Raw genomic sequence first — 16,651 nt, forward strand, 5'->3', positions numbered from 1 at the left:
CATGTAAACATATACACAACGGTGCAAAACACACAAATAACAACCACATGATGGAGACACACAATGATCGAACAATTGTTGCTCTTTTGACATATAATCAACGAGGAACAAAACAGTAAAGGAAAACCAACATTTTCCATAGAGCGAATATATCCAAAGTTTAAGAATCAATAAACGCCGTGTCTAATTGCGTCAGTTAAGAGCATCCCTCCCTACTCCCTACTATTCCATCAAGATTTTTTTACTGACTTTTTGAAAGTGAACCCACCTGTAAGGCCGCCTCCACAGCTTTGGGGTTAAGATGAAAGCCGGCCTTCAGTGCGTACTCATTATGGCCCAGGCTCTCTAGTGCTGCTTTGTAGGCCTGGAGGATGGAGAGAAAACATGACCGGCTATCAGTCCAACTTTGATTTCAATGTGATTGATGATGAGTGATGTTACTGCACTTTTTATTGGTGAATCCATATCGTTTCACCCTGTTTATGAAAATAAAAAGTATACTTGATACTGTACCTGTAAAGCATTGTCAATCTTCATGTTGAGCTCCTTCAGCTGGTGCTCAGGGATGGTGGTGTTGTTGGAGCAGAAGAGCTGCTGAACCTGGATGCCCGCCAGGCAGCCGTCCCGGCCCCTCTCTCTCAGCCTCGCCATGGCCTGAGGGCAGAGCAGAGAGCTGAGTGACAGCAGGGACATCTACACTAACGCAGCAAAGTCTCACAGACCAATGCAACACATGCTTGAGAAAGATTGCACTGCAAAATCCAGTGACCAGCATTCAAAATAAATAAATAAGGATAGTGGTTGGTTTTAAAAAGGCAAATTTTCTCTGAATATCTTGCAAAAATAATTGAGCACTGGGAGCAACACATTTTTGGATGATAAAAAGCATGTGTGCAGCTTCTGAAAAAGATTCCTGCCCGCCTCCCTCTGCTTAAACGCCCAACCAGCACATTCTACCAGGGTCTATCCAGGCCTAGCCCCCTCTAGGGCTTACACTCTACATGCCAGGGCTTAACAGATCAATCAACCCACTATTCTCCTCTCTGCCTCACTTCATACAACAAAGCTCAAAAATGGGCCAGGGGGGCTGATTAGCCTTAGGGATTAGTTAGGTCCTCTTACAAAACTGCCTCTCTTACATGAGTTGGAGTGTAAAGAGGTGCAGTGCATAACATAGCAGGTTCATAGACAAAAAAAAAAGAGGAAATAGGAAATTGAGACTGGAAATCATGACCGGCTGGCATTTCTCAGGAATGTTTCACAAGTCAGCTTTTCACCTCACACAGACAAACCCCATATTTACAAGGCCCAGACCAGGAAGAGGCGCCCAGTGGCTGCATACCTGAGCTGCACCTTTCCATGAGCGGGAGGCGTCCTCCAGCTCCGTGAGGGACCCGAGGTCAGCGCTTTGGGAGCGGGCGTTGGCACAACGCTCCTGAGCCTGGGCAAGAGCCTCCGCCAGGCAGGACTGAGCCACGGGCTGAACCTTCTGCAAAGCCTGCGATAGAAACTGGAAATGGACCTGCATCACCGTGAGGAAGCACCGACCCAGCACCTGGAAACAGATGAGAAGAGATTACTGTTACAACATCCATCACTGACATGGTGGAGTACCTAAGTCAGAATGTTTGAAACATTACACCTTACAACAATAAGGACGCCTGCAGGCTAAGAAACTAACATGTATGTCCTCATACCTGAGTGGTTAGTTAACATTCCAAAATAACAAACAAGATACTGGTTCCTGACACCTCAAAATAATGACTCACCAACAACTTATGGCTCTGACATTTTGTACATTTTCAGGCCCACCAAAAAGACCCAGCAACTAAAAAGAAAACGCAAAACTCATGAACTCCAAAACTAGCTTGAGCGTGTTATTGTTTCCACACCTGAAGGACAGAGGACATTGGGCTTGGCAGCAGAAGTGCAGTCGTTATGGTATATGCCTAGTTCTGTAAACGTGCAAGAAGAAACATTAAAAGACTGCTTTATTGTAAGCCACGCTATGTGGTATGATATTTCCCTTGGAATGAGGTGCAGTATATTAATACTTTTTTACAAGAGTACATTTTCATAAAATAATGTCACACCCATTAACAAGGTTGACTTTGTTTTTGCCACCAGATCACATGAACTATATCAGCAGATTGTCTTCAGGCTGATAAAATGAATCATTAGAAACACATATTAAAAAAAAGTGTCATCATGCTCCAACCATTGGTGGACTTCAACACAATGTGGTTCATCCAGCAGCCCTAAATATAATCACCTCCTCTATAGACAACGTTTGTCCACCGTACTCTTCACCACAGCAAATACCGGAATAGGAACGCCGAGAGCCAAAGTCAAGTCATGAAGCAGAAATCAGAGAATTCAACACCTTTCAAAATAAAACTTCTTGCCAGGCCAGATGTCAGCTAACTATGTGTTTGCATTCGTGGTAAATCATGTGCTATAAACAGATATCAAACATCTGAGAAGGAGAACAATGTGTATTTGCTTTTGCAAAAGTCAGATGCAGATTGCAACTTTTCCTTTTCCATCTACTCCTGTTATGTAGTTAAAACAAAAAAAAATTGCCTACATATTACAGAAGCTCTGATGATTTTCTTAACTTTATTTAAATTGAGCAGTAATTTTGTAATTTAAACCAAGGAAAATGTAAAAATCACATACAAAATATTACAAACAACATATTTGAGGGCGGCATACATCGCGTGCTTTTGTTTGGAGAGAGAATAGTCCAAGCTTAGAGGTTGTTTGTTGTTCAGTTAGCAAAATAAGAGAAACTGGACACCACGCGGTCCTCCGTGGTCACAGGGTTTTCTTTTTCAGGTACCGGCTGAAAATATCTCAAGGGGGAGGCTGAGTTGTAAAGACAGAAATATGCTGCTGGCAGACAGGATCAACAGGACGCAGCAACTTTCATTCTTCAGCATAGAAACCAAAACTTAACCGTTTAAATGCCTAAAAAAAAGGCAGAAAACCTTCACTTGTTGGAAAGATCATTGTTTTCATATCGACTATAAAACAGAATGCGATGACGAATCCATCTCCCGTTAGGAATATGTGAGCCAGGACTTGGAGCTTTGATAGCTGCCTTATTCCATCCAGTGAACTTATTATAGGAGGTTCTACTGTTTTCACAACATGCCCGATTTGAGGCCAGTGACGTTTGTTGTAAGTCATTCTCTCTCTCTCCCTTTATTTCCTGTCACCTCTCTTCGGCTCAATGTAAATTAAAAGAGGTAAAATGGCAAAAAAATATAAAAAAATTGAAATATCCCCATAATCCCTGATATACCAAATAAACTAATTTTAAAAAGTGTTGAGTTTGTTGCCTGCTTAACTTACTGCAGGTTTTCAGCACAACGATGCACTCTGAGGGGTCCCAACACACAAAAACAATCAGACTCAGAAGATGAAATACCATTTCCAGCCTCAAACTGGTCCATTATTCTCCACTTTGTTGTGTATTATCACTTCCAACACTTCTGTACTTTTGGGATTATGTAACAAGGTGTGTGGGTGTGTGAGTGTGGGTGTGTGTGTGTGTGTGTGTGTGTGCGTGTGTGTGTGTGTGTGGTAAAACAAAGTACGACTGAAATGCAACTTGAGAGTGTGTTATCATACCAACATTAGCTAATTGACACTAAACACAAAGTGCAGCTGAGGCAGATGTTAATGTCCTCCGTTTTGCAGGTATTAGGTAACAAACCACACATTGAACAAACAGAAATGTTGACCTGAAGATGGGGCTAGATGAAAGGCCAAGAAGTTAAATCTCACTGTACCAAATGACACTCCAATCCATCCAATAATAGGAAAGACTAAAAAACATATAAATACATAAAGTCACCCTGCTGGTGGCGCTAGAGGAAACATCAGAGGATCACATTGTCAGTAGGATTCGTCATCTAGAGACCATGAATGTCTGTCTACAGTTTCATGGCAAACCATATAATAGTTCAGTCCGGACCACGGAGGCAGACGGACAGCCCCACATCGCCGTCACTAGTGATGCACCGCTAGCACGGCCAGGTCTGACCCATCGCAGCGCGTATGAAATAGGACGATGTACTGCTCAGCCCTCTACCTGCACCGGGTTGACTCTGGGAGGCTTGATAAACATATCCAGTGTGCACAAGATGGGAAATTCCTGCTCTTGCTGTTGACGCAACAAATCAAAACTCAACGGGGATTGAGTGTGTACGCAGAATAGACGTATAACAGCAGACGCATATAGCCTGGTAATGAAGCTGGGACACATTACATACAGCCAAATAAAGCAAACGGACATAATCTGCAGCGTATCCTAATGAAGACCACGATAGCCTGAACACAAGCTTACAATGAGATCAAATGCAACTCCGAGTGTTACAAAGTTGCCAACAACAAGCAAGTGAGGAAAAAAAAAAATAAGGCCATGGCTCCAGCACAAGATAATGGATAACACATGTGATTGGCTACGCAGTATCCCACACAGTCATGGAAAATATGAGAAGTAACGGTACAGCCGAGCCAAGCAGACGTTGGGCCCCTTTCAGGCCCAAACAAGGCGAATCATGAATCAATCAACATTTACACTTCTATTTTCTGAGAAGTTACTATAAACGCACTGGATCTAGGAGAGTGGTGTCCCTGAGATCTAGACATCTGCTAGGGAAAGGCAGTGTGAGGCTGTTATAATAACCAGATAAGTTGTTCCACTGATATGTGGAGAGAAAATAAAAAAAAGAGAAAAGAACAAGGAGCCTAGCTTTGTCGATGGTAAATCTCTGTGTAAAAGGAAAGACCCAGAAAAAGACAATCATTGAGAGGAAACAAGAAATCCCAATCGTCTTGACTTCTGAATGTCTTACAACTGGTCACTTCCACAGAACGGTTCTCTACAAACTGAAACTGATTTGCCACTTTAAAGTCATTCTAGATAAGATGTCAGCTGAATGACATTGCTCCTCAACACAACTCGTTGGTAAAAACTCCAGGGGTTACTTTTAAAGCTGTTTTGGTCTGAAGCAGGCTACGCTACATTTCATTTAAAATCACACGCGCTTCGCCACTTCAAATAGCATTCTGTGGCATTTTTGGTACGGACATTTTTGTGGAAACGTTATCCTGGCTGCCATACAGATGCTCATGAAGTTAGTCAACAGCAGACAGGTAGAGACGTCATAAGTTTAAATACAACTCGTCTTGGCTGAGGCTTTTCGTGTTTTGTTTTTTTCCCTCTCTAGCTTTGGATTTCAACAATACACAAGACACGCCTACAACATGTGTGATGTGTAAAAGTGTTTGAACAGCTGAAGACTAGAGGGTCGTTTTCCCAGTGTTCACTGGAGTTGGCTGGAAGAGCTTCTGCAGCCATGAAGGCCTCTCTGGTTGAGGAGACCTCTCCGTGATTTAAACTTACAAGCACGGCAAACGGCCTTGAGACAAACCGGGACATTTTCACTCTGAGCCGAGCGCAGATTCTGGGGAAAAAAAAGTGGTTCGTTTTGCAGTCTGCACTGACCTGAACTTTTGGGGGCTCTTCGTAAAAAAGAAAAAAAGAAAAAGAAAAAAAAGGGAGAGGGGGGGGGGAGAGAAAGAAAGAGGAGAAGGAGATGTGAGCTAGTGAAGACAGGGGGGGGGGGGGGGGGGGGGGCTTCACATACCACAACTCCCCAAACTCCAAAATGCATTTGGCCCTTTTTGAAGACCTCATAATACATCCAGCTGCCAAACAGCATTCCTCGACTCATGCAGACAAAGGAAAATCCCTTTTTACAGCCACAGATACATCACATAGTGAAGAACAGGGTGAATTAGCAGCAATTATTAATACAAGCCAAGTCTAAACAAGTTTAATTTGTACATGCACAGAACTTCTACCAACATATAACATAGTAGTGCAGATATTTAGTCAGAGCAGTAAAAACAAACCATGGCCATAAATAACTCTAAATCCTCAAGCCTGTTGCAGATTCAGTTTTAGGTGCAACCAAAGTTTTGATCACTTGATCTTCATCAGCTGTAACAGTTTTTCACATTTCTACTGTTGACACACTTCCTCTGTCCATTTATTTTACAACTCTGTAGTTGGCAAACACTGGCCTACAACTGTAAAAACACTCATTTAACCTCATTATTTCTGTTCACATGTAACTGGCACATTATATTATTGTGTATCTCCAGTGTAATCTCAGAGGTTAACACAAACAACGAAGTTGAATAAGCCCACTGTAGAGTAAAGTTTTAATACGTTTCCTTCTCGGCTCTAACAAACGTACCCTTTATGTCCGGCGGGCCAGACAACAAGCGCGAGGGCCGAGCCATGAGGTCTAAACTTTCACAGACTTGGGCCTTCCTCTAATATTCATTAGTGCATAACCAAGACCACAGAGAGTCACATTTACTGACTGTGGTGCAAAAGTGTTTCCTGTTTTGGGCTCAGCCACATCCACTCCTCCTGCAGCCCCTCTGTTGTCTATCATGTGCCCACGTCCTGCTACATGCTAGGAAGTAATATAGAAACACCGCTAACATAACATGTGGAGGTGGCCTTGGTTCAGCCAACATTTACATGTCAATTTCAGAAAGTTTTTGTAGTTTGTATAGTGTCCTGTAGTATTTGATGTACAGACCATGGAGGAAGAGTGTCAGTCTGAAATTGTTTTATGTCTAAATATGCAACAAATAGGCCAATTTTGTCAATTTCTGTCTGTGCTTTTTGGAACTCTCTTATTTCAAAAGGTGTGTGTGTGTGTGTGTGTGTGTGTGTGTGTGTGTGTGTGTGTGTGTGTGTGTGTGGGGGGGGGGGGGGGGGGGGGGGGGGGGGGGGGGGGGGGAGCGGCCACACAGGGAGCTCCACAGGCTCACACCTGTGTATTATATGGAAGATAAATAAGCAGATGTAGTCATCATGAGGAAGGACGGGGTTTCGGCTGGGGGCTGATCGGGTGTGGCGTACAGCTGAAAATACAGCTACTTGATGCAGACGGAACCACATGAGAGACTCTTTGGGCAACACAGTAACAGCAAAGTTGCCAATTGGAATTAGTCTGATAAAAACTGTAAAAGGGATTTTCCATCACAATGATCAATTCATGAGTATTACTTCTCAAAAAGCAAGCGGCAAGTCTCCTCATGTTTTATTTATTGTATCCAGATCTTTTGCAGGTGCCCGCTTCAGACTGATGCTGTGACCTGAAATGAGGTCAGGTCTGACAGCGTCAACGTGCGCCGTCCAACCTGGCCTCATGGACCCGGGTTTAAAGTGGGTCTGACACGGCCTAGATTTAGTAACAAAGGGTGAGCAGGAACAACTATAGGATTACTACACTGCTACTACTTACTGCCTTCTAGTTCTCTCAGCCATAAAAGTCTGCTCTTCTCATTAATGTTCAGGTTCAACTCTGTTGAGCAAATGTGTTTATGCAAGTTGTAACATTGAGCAGATCCAGATCATGTGTAAATGGCAACAACTACAGATTAACCAGTCTGTAATTAATGGAGAAACACAGTGTGTGTGTGTGTGTGTGTGTGTGTGTGTGTGTGTGTGTGTGTGTGTGTGTGTGTGTGTGTGTGTGTGTGCGACTTTTAGGGAAAGCTAAAACTCTCTCGATTAAACAGGTTTGACACAAGGCAAATCAAACAAAAACAACAGTGTAAAGGAGAGAGAGAGTGGGAAAGAAACTGATCCCATCTCACAGCTGAGCCTTTTGGCTATTCAGTGCATCCGTCTCCAAATCCTCACACGAAAAAAAACTAAAAAACACCTCAGCTACAATGTTTCACCTTTTCCACATCAGCAGATTCGGTGCTGTGGAAAGACGGCGTGGTATTCACGGTGACAAAAGATGACTTTTCTTCTCACGTCCTCAGTGTTTTTCACACTTCACCCTCAGATCCTGACAGCAGCGGAACACTGGGCGTGAGAATCCTATTTGAGCCAGGAAACACTGATTCGTGGGGCTAGCTTTCTGACAGAGGGGCAGCTAAGCATCGTAGCGCCACTGCTAGAGGACGAGTCATGAGGAAATGAATACAAAAAAAGCATGTGATGCTTAACTACTGTGCCTTAGATTGTGAGCTTAACTAATTCATTCAAGGAGAGCAAACAATAGACTTGAATGTCAATCAAAGATAGAGTCACTTTACTTAAGTCAACACAATGTTGCACACACCGGTATTTAAATGAGGTCAACAAGTGGAGATGCGGTGCGTCTCTGTGTGATCACCTACCTCTACATCCTGCAGGCTGAAGTCGTTCTGGTCTTTGAAGTTGGCGGCCCCGGCGCTCAGCTCCATCAACATCTTGGCGATTTCAGGCTTTATTGCTGCAGTCAGCCTGCTGGCCGCCTCCATGACGTGTTCCTGCACGTCCTTCAGTTGCATAGCTGCTTTGGAATAGTGAGAGTTCCTGAACACACTGCTGAACAGGTCTGTGAGGAAGGCGCTGGCCCGGCAGAACACGTTGAGGGCGTCCAAATATTTGGAGATGCCTTGCTGGATGTCTGCAACCGCGGTGGTGGCGCCAGAAGGAGGTGGGTGGCAGCTGCCGGGCATGCCCACCCCGGTGCCCATGGGCGAAGAGGCCGAGCAAGAGGAGGCCAGGGAGGCGCTCAGAGTCCGGCTCAGCTCAGGCATCTGGTACTGCTGGTGCTGTTGCACTTTCTGCTTGGACCCGCCGAGCAAAAAGCGACGCTTGTAGTCCATTTTACTTTCCTGCGCACTACAACAATACATAAGTGGTGCAACAGCACCGGAAGCTGCTGTTTTAAAGTGTTTTCCCCCAAAAAGTGTCCTCTTTACAAAAACAGCAAACCCGGTCCACAGACCTGAAACTGTTCAAGTTACGTAAAAAGAAAGCAGAAGGACTCCACCTGCCAGAGGCTCATGTCAGGGTGGCTTGTAGAGAGGCAGCACAGAGTTGGGTGAGGTCGGAGGGGGGGTGGGGGGTCAAAAAGACTGGCAGGCTATAAGTGAGATGCCTACATGCAGCACGGCTGCAGAGACGTCAGGCCCAGCTTAAACACCTTCAGAGTCTCTGTTTCCAGCTTCAAACTAAATGATCATAATAGGGGAGGAAAAGTCAAAAGCACCGCTTAACTTACACGGCAGTCAATTTTTAAAGTGCATGAACTTTCCTTCAGAATGGGAAAAAAGATCCTTCATACAGTATATAGAGTATATACACATATGCATGTACATATATATAAACTTATAATCACCCTGCACTCATAAAAGTAGAAAATCCTTTTAAAAGCTGAAAAAAGAAAATCATGAAAAATGAATCCAAGGAAAATCAGACACTGGTCAACAGCATGGAGGGAAAAGGACTAATGATTTTTAAAAAAAAAACAACAACAAGTAGGTGAATGCTGAAATCAGAGGATGTGGTTTCTTGTACACTGGTAGAGGAGCTCTGGGAGGCGAAGGGCAGACAGATCCAGTCCGTCTCAAATCCTCCTCACTAAGCAGGACTCTGCAGGCGGTGAGCGAGTGGCCAGCTGACAGCTCCTCCTGAAGTCTCCAGCAGCTTCCTGGTTTCTCCCCCGTACGCTGGCTGAGGTAGATATTACTCACCGCTAGAAACAAGTGTGCTTCCAGATCTCGCTGCTCTCCGCGGATGCAGATTAGAGCGACAAAAGCACAAATGTATCTGTAAGGCCTCTAGGTCATTTCCTAAGGGAGGAAAGGGGCAGAGACACAGAACATCACGTCAAAGAGGAAGCTTCATTTGAACCGTTTCACTGTTACGCCCCCCAAAATAGGTTGGCCTGCCCTTTACTACTCAAAACTTGACCGATAGATACGCAGCTACTCTACTGGTACGTAGTAGGTCTAAAAATAATTCACATTCTAGCATAAAAACCTCATTAGCTGATCAAACTGAAAGCAGAGGTGAGAAACTTCACAATAATCATTTCACATTGGTCAGGCAGTGAGCACACCTTCTCCATGGTTATGATACACAATGATAGTTTGTAGTAATTGTGTTCAGTTTAAGATGCATCCATACGGTGATCATATCAAACCCAGAGTATTAACTGTGACATCCATAATATTTTGGGATGTATCGACTCATGTAGTGACAGATTCAAAACTGTTATTTTCCTGCTCCGGTCGGGGGACAAAAAAAGGATGACATTTAGCCACATTTCTCGTAACTTGGTGGTAATATAACATCGCTGTTTTGTAAAGAGCTGTGGTTTAAAGTTGGACATTTCTAGACGATTACTAACACCATACCTCAGAGAGCGTCTCTGAAAAGAATCCGTGGCAGTGTCTGGTTTAGCAGAACACAGCTGCAGAGAGAAATTCCTGCAAGAAGCCATTGTTGGAAGACACTGCAGGGTCTGTTGAGCAACGCATAGTAGGAGTCACAATACTCTCATTCAATTATGGGACTTGTACTTCGACATTTGGCCATTTGGCTTGATTATAATAGGTTTACATTGTCGAGATCAAGGGGAACTTGGCCCCACGTCTCTTACTACGAGTGATCTCAGTCAAAAGGTCGGCTGGTGACTGTAGATCTCACCAGGACACCTCATGGTATTTCTGACAAGAATAAAATACTACTGAAGAAAACTGCCCGTGTCAAAGCTAAAAACTTCAGAAAGATATTCGTTTGTCCTCTTTCAATTTCCATCCAGCAAAAAGAAATATACATTAGAAAAAAAAAAAAAAGAGATCTGTAATAACTTCTTATTGTTGAAAACGTGTTTTGGAGGGGAAACAGGATTCAACATTCAGATTCCGTGTTGCACTGCAGGCTAGTAGGTGTAGCTTTCAAAGTAAACAGTCCATCATTAAACCTGTTCCTTTGCTATGGAGCCCTTGTGGCCCTGAAGCTGGTTGACAGACACACTCCTGATGATATGACACCCAATGGGACACCAAACATCAACATGACTAATCTTGTTAGATACAAAGCTCCCAACGCAGCAGCAGGGCTGTCAAACATTCGCACTCTGTTATCTTGTAGCACCATGCTGCACCAGCTTCTGTGTTTTTGGGATGAGTCGGGGAAATTCACCATCCCCAAAACCAGATAACGCCACGGAGCCGTCTGTCCTCGTGTGCTAAGCGAACGCGTAGCGGCCTCACATACGTTCGCCTGACCGTCAGACCTCACTTCCTTCCACACACAGAGGGGTACGCCCGGCACTAAACAGCCCCCCCCCCCCCCCCCCCTCCTCTCCTCTGTCCCTGGCTGTGAAGCGCAGAGACAGCGCCAATGGAAACTAGTGACCTCCCTTTTTTTTTTAAACCCTTACAATACAGGCAAGTTGTTAAAGTAATATAAGTCGCACAGAAGCTGATCACACTTACAGAACCAATGGGATTTGATCTTGCTCGTGGGCACTGCAACAATACTTTTTCTGCCAGAGTAACTTGTTTACACCTTCCAGAACTTTAAGTGTTGTTCCAAACAGGAGCTGTGCTTTAGCTAGTTCCATTCTTAAATCACATTAGAGGTCGGTTGTCGGCTTTTTCAAGATCTGCGCTAAGAATGCGGTGATCCGATATGCCGGATGAGACCAGATCTATTCTGCTCTGAGAGCTGCACGTTTGGCATTCTTACAGGTTCGCCGACAGTTGAACAATGTTCAACTTTGTGCGCAACGCTGCGCTCGTCACCGTCACTTTTTACCCAGTGGTCCGCTGTTGTTTTGTTGTGGACTCAATGTGCTTAAAATGTCTACTCGGTACTCTGTGGCAGTTTGAGAGCAGCCAACTAGTGCGACGGTGCAGTCCTCTAAATCCCAGGGATTACAGCCACAGAGAGAACCTGCCAGGTTCCCCACACTGTCTGCTAGTCGACACAGTTAATCGGATATTCTCTTCTGCGAGGTAAACACGGAACCTGAGCTTAGCTAGCCCGGGGCTAGCCACTCCATTTCTTACACTTTCATACTGTTCGGCCAAATAACAGAGAAGAGCACAGAAACACAGTATGTGAATCAGGTGGTGTAGAAGACTAACCGGTCAACCGGGCCACCGTAGGGATCAAAACTGGACAACTTCCATTGAATGTGTACACATCATGTAAGCTAACGATCATCTGAGTAGTGGTGGCTCTGCATATCGACATGGGATGTCATATTGTGTCCGTTTCATTTTAACGTATTTATTGAACTGCCTATTTAGAACACTGTTGCCACATGCATTGCTAAATTAAATAGTGGACATGCTCACAGCTGGAAATAATTAAAACTAATTGACAGTAGTTGATTAGTCTTGGAGAAAACATGTAGCTTTTTTTGTTAGGTTTAATTAGCAATTATATTACTCAACTCAACTGCTTCTTTGGATTTGGATTTCTCTGAGAGGGAAAACCTCATTTTGGTTTGATGTAGTTTTTCGCTCCACACTCCTCAAGAGTGAAAAACAAAAGTAGGAACTGATTAAGTGCAGTGCGTCACGTTCCACTCAGCCTGAACAACAGAGCCAGATTTTTGTGTGGGGGGGGGGGGAGAATGTGGGCCATATGCTTTGTTACATGGTTGTTCCAGGCAGATATATGTAATGTTAGTAGAGCGTGTTAGTGGTTTATATTTCCTTCCTGGCTGTAAAAAAAAATTCTGCAGGCAGAGGTTATCCCAAGAGGAGCAGCAGAGACTGCATCAATATTAATGAGGCCTGCTGGCCCTGTTGGCTGCCGGCCTCCTGTTGCAGGGCACACTGTATTAAAGTTGCACCCAAACAAACACATGTGATAGGAGAGCCCCTCTGGATGTTCTGGAGCTGTGCCAGCCCACTTTAATGTCCTTCCTTCGGCAGAGGCTGCTTGGGGCTAATGTTAGCTCTACTTCCCTACTCGCCGTACATGTCAGCTGCTCCGCTTCAACAGGAAGAAGGTTAAGGTTTCCTGGAGCGAGCGCCCTGTCGCCAGCAACAAAAAAAAATGTCAAATTTCAATGTGCCACTGGGTAGGAGCGCGTAGTAAATCACAGCACCAAGCATGATTTAACCGTTTGTGCAAAGCTCCGGGGAAACAAATGCAGCTTCCGACAGACAACAAGCGGAAGCATTCTAGCAACAAGCTTCAAAATGCTTTGTCGTTTTCACTTTTTTTTAACTAACTATGAATGCCGGCTCTTTTATACAACAACACACCGTGCTTTCATTATGTGAAACATATTGCACCCGAGTTGGTGCCCAGTACATCTGCACCCGTCTACTACTGGCCAGCTCCACACAAGCATGAAATTGCCAGTGCTCAAAGGCACCTTCACACAAGTCGTTGAGAAGCATTGGCCTTTAATTTCGTTCGCTTACCGCAAACAGATTCCCCAACAAATTTGACTAACTAACGCTGGTCACGAGCCCACTTCTGTAACTTTCGGGACGCTGCCACTCGTTATTCCAATTCCTTTAGTATCTGCGGCCGTATTTCTGCGACGGTCACGTCAAAGCTAGGTAGTTTAATCGGTGTGGATGGGGGCAGCTGTTACCCATGCTGACAGCTCCTTATCCATCTGCCACCGGGAGGCAAACCCGGGCCCTCTGACGCCCCGGCCACAGGCACCGACATTAACTCTCTCATGAAGTCTATTTCAGCCTCCACGGGCAAAACAGCTGCCCTACGGTCCACACCGCACTGTTTTTAGACCCTCCAAAAAGGTTCAGCTCAAAGAAAGAAAAAAAAACGCTCTCCCCTACATCTGTTGCCAATGAAGCACAGGAATGCATTTCCCCGAGAACTCTCTCAGTGTGGGTTCAAACGAGCCCAAAGAAGCAGGTCAGGAAAAATGAACATACATCGCAACGGCAACTTAAAGTAATGTGTTTAGTGTGTGCAAAAAAAATATTTTAAAAAAAAGAAAGAACTAATTGAGTTTGGAGAGCAAGACTGTTGATTTGAAAGGAAAGCTTGACTGAGGACATTCCACAGAGCAGATAAGCTACAGTAACGTCTGAGGATCAGCAGACGAGTCGAGGAGGTCAGTCCAAGTGACGGGACAAGTGCCGTGAGCAACTGTGTGACAGGAGCTGAGCCAGGCCCGCAGAACACAAGGAGAGTATTGTGGCAGGCCCTGGTCTGCTCATACCAGCACACAGAAAACACACACACACACACACACACACACACATGCACGCACACAACTTTGTGAGAGGAAGAGAAAAATAAAGGCCTCTGCTATGGCTTAATATCAACTGCAGGAATAGATCTTCTGCCATCAGTATGGTGTTTCTCCTGGAACTATTTTGGAGGCAGCTGCAGGTTTCGGTGGTTTGAGGGTAATGTTTGGTGTTGCACGACCAATCCCGTTTTTGGTCCCAAATTTTGTTCTGAGGGTTTGGAACTAAAAATATATTTTACTTTGATACTCTGATTATCATAAAAAAAAAAAAAAGCTTTGCATACACACTTTTCTGTGAAATCGCAGCCAGTTCTGCTAGATTGCATTTTTTTTGGCAGATTCTACACTTTCTAAAGCAGTAGTGAAAGCAAACCACTGTTGAGTAATTTAGGACAGAACCTGATACTCATATCAGTCAGGAGGCTGATACAGTTAGATACTATAAGGCTCACCTGTACCGTCACAACAGACATTGTAAGTAGCTTATGGCTCCAATAAAAACAGCACACTCGCCAATATAACAAAGAACATACTTGAGGTCTGTGTCGCATATGCAAGCATACGTCTCAACATGTGCCTTTAAATAACAACACCCTAAGATTGATAAACAAACAAATCCATTTAATTGAAGTGTCACTCAGGGAATAAAGACGATAATGAACTCCTTATTGAGCACATGAATGCTAATAAATAAGAAGTCCCATCTGGTTTGACCTAATCAGAGCTTGTACACAAAGAACTCGTGCCTTTCACCGTTTGACTGATGGCAAAAAGAATGAGCTCAGACCTCGCTTCCAGAATAGCGGCGTACAATAGAGTGTGTTCAGCGCGCCCAACGGTGGGCTTCAACAGGCGAGAGCAGCGATGAAAGGCTCTGACCTCAGTTCCATTCATGAGAGGCTGGTGGCAACCTGTGGGGATGAAAATGCTTTCCTCAGCCTATATTGAGCGGGCGACATATTGAGCTTGCAGGTTGTGCAGCATGCCAGCCACCAGGGCGCTGTATTTTTAGCCAGGACAAGAGTAACAATTCATTCGTCCAGTTTAGGCACAATGAGACAGGATGTGGAAGGTGCCATGGAGGTCTGAAATTCAGGCGTGGTCACACAAACACACACAAACTGTTTCTGTATTTCAACACCGGGAAATCGAGCCAAATACACCAATAAAGTGCAAAAAAACTGAAGTGAATGTCTCCTTGACCACACACCATTGATAGATGAGGTTGACAGGTACGATAACCACAGGACACAGTGAGGTGGTGGAGAAAGGAATCATACTTTTAAACAGTGGACCCTGGTTCAAGCCACTGCCGAGGTGCCCTCGAGCAACATATCTCTATCAGTTCCACTCTTCACCGTTTGGCAGCTGACCCTGACCTCCAACCTCATCGTGGAAAACCACAAGCAAAATATTTCCAGCAGGGATTAATAAAGATATGCATCGCGTTACACGAGAGCCTTGATTCTTGTTTTATTTGATCATCACTTTTGCGGGAGCAATCATGCGTCTCACTGGGAACATCTGACTGAGCGGCAAATAGCTGACCGCAAACTAAGCCCAAACTGGTTCCCCAGGGGACAAGGGGGGGGGGGGGGGGGGGGGGGATGTCCCACACCGCAAGTGTGTCCACCTCATCTGTAAATCCACGAGGACGAACGTCATCTTCAATTCTGCCAAGAAAATATCCCATTTGGTTAAAAAAAATAAGCTGTGCTAACCGAGCAGCGGATGAAAGAGCAGTGGACTAGAATAGATCCCGTGTGTCAGAACAAACAGACCTCCGCCCCGCTGCCACACACCAGTGCAAATAGCCTTGTTAGCTTTGTGCGTCCAAATGAAAATCCTGTCACACAATACAAACTCAAACAAGCCCGCATCCCTGTGATGCACGGGACGGCTCAACTTGTTGGAGGTGGAGATGATCAAACACGAGGATGGAACTTTAACTCTTAGGCCAGAGGTGGACAACGTCACGATCACTGAACGTTGTTATTCTTGTTGAGGTATGGATTATCCAGTAAACATTACCGCTGACATAATGTCCACTTTGCACAACAAAACAATATTTGTACCGTGATGCTCTTATATCTTCTTTACCATTTTTTAACCAAGGATTTCGGTGCAGTTAATTGTTCACTTAGACTTAAGGCTCTGAGCCAGTGTGTCCCAAAACCCTACACGTTTAAATAAAGTGAACCAAGATCTTGAGATATTCCTGACGTACGCTTATGTAAGTATAACCAAGCCATAAATAACTAAGAATATATTTCTGTATGGTGGTGCTTAGTGGAAGCTATCCACCGGAGGTAACATTAAGCTTCCTTCTCTTTACACCTGTTGTTTCTTTGATACCATCTTGAGGGAGGCGGCTTGGTCAAAATCTCAAAATTCAGAGAGAAAACAGCCAGTGCCCACATACACACACACCTAAAATAGAACATTTGTTTTTAATTATTCTGTCTGGTTCAATCCAAGAGAAGAAAGTAAATATCAATAGAGAAAATGTTAGAATCGCCAGGTTCTAATAATACCGCGGCCTGCCTGGGTTATCTCCCCCCTTTGCCCCA

The 16,651-nt window shown here is 44.5% G+C and overlaps 1 protein-coding gene across 1 annotated transcript in view; it reads right to left on the reverse strand.

The window, feature by feature from the left end:
* The window catches only part of garre1 (granule associated Rac and RHOG effector 1), a 28,592-nt gene that overhangs the window by 9,479 nt on the left and 2,462 nt on the right, over window positions 1–16,651 (reverse strand). Inside the window, exons 2-5 of the mRNA XM_068730293.1 lie at window positions 8,230–9,672; window positions 1,343–1,555; window positions 514–654; window positions 269–364 (exon numbers count right to left, since the gene is read on the reverse strand). Coding sequence (XP_068586394.1) covers window positions 269–364; window positions 514–654; window positions 1,343–1,555; window positions 8,230–8,733 — 954 coding nt within the window. The 5' untranslated portion in view covers window positions 8,734–9,672. The remainder of the gene's footprint in view (window positions 1–268; window positions 365–513; window positions 655–1,342; window positions 1,556–8,229; window positions 9,673–16,651) is intronic.

The sequence above is a fragment of the Cebidichthys violaceus genome, unplaced genomic scaffold (genome assembly GCF_023349555.1).
Source record: "Cebidichthys violaceus isolate CVI_PGR_0920_01 unplaced genomic scaffold, fCebVio1.0.p SCAF_5, whole genome shotgun sequence".
NCBI classification, from domain to species: domain Eukaryota; kingdom Metazoa; phylum Chordata; class Actinopteri; order Perciformes; family Stichaeidae; genus Cebidichthys; species Cebidichthys violaceus.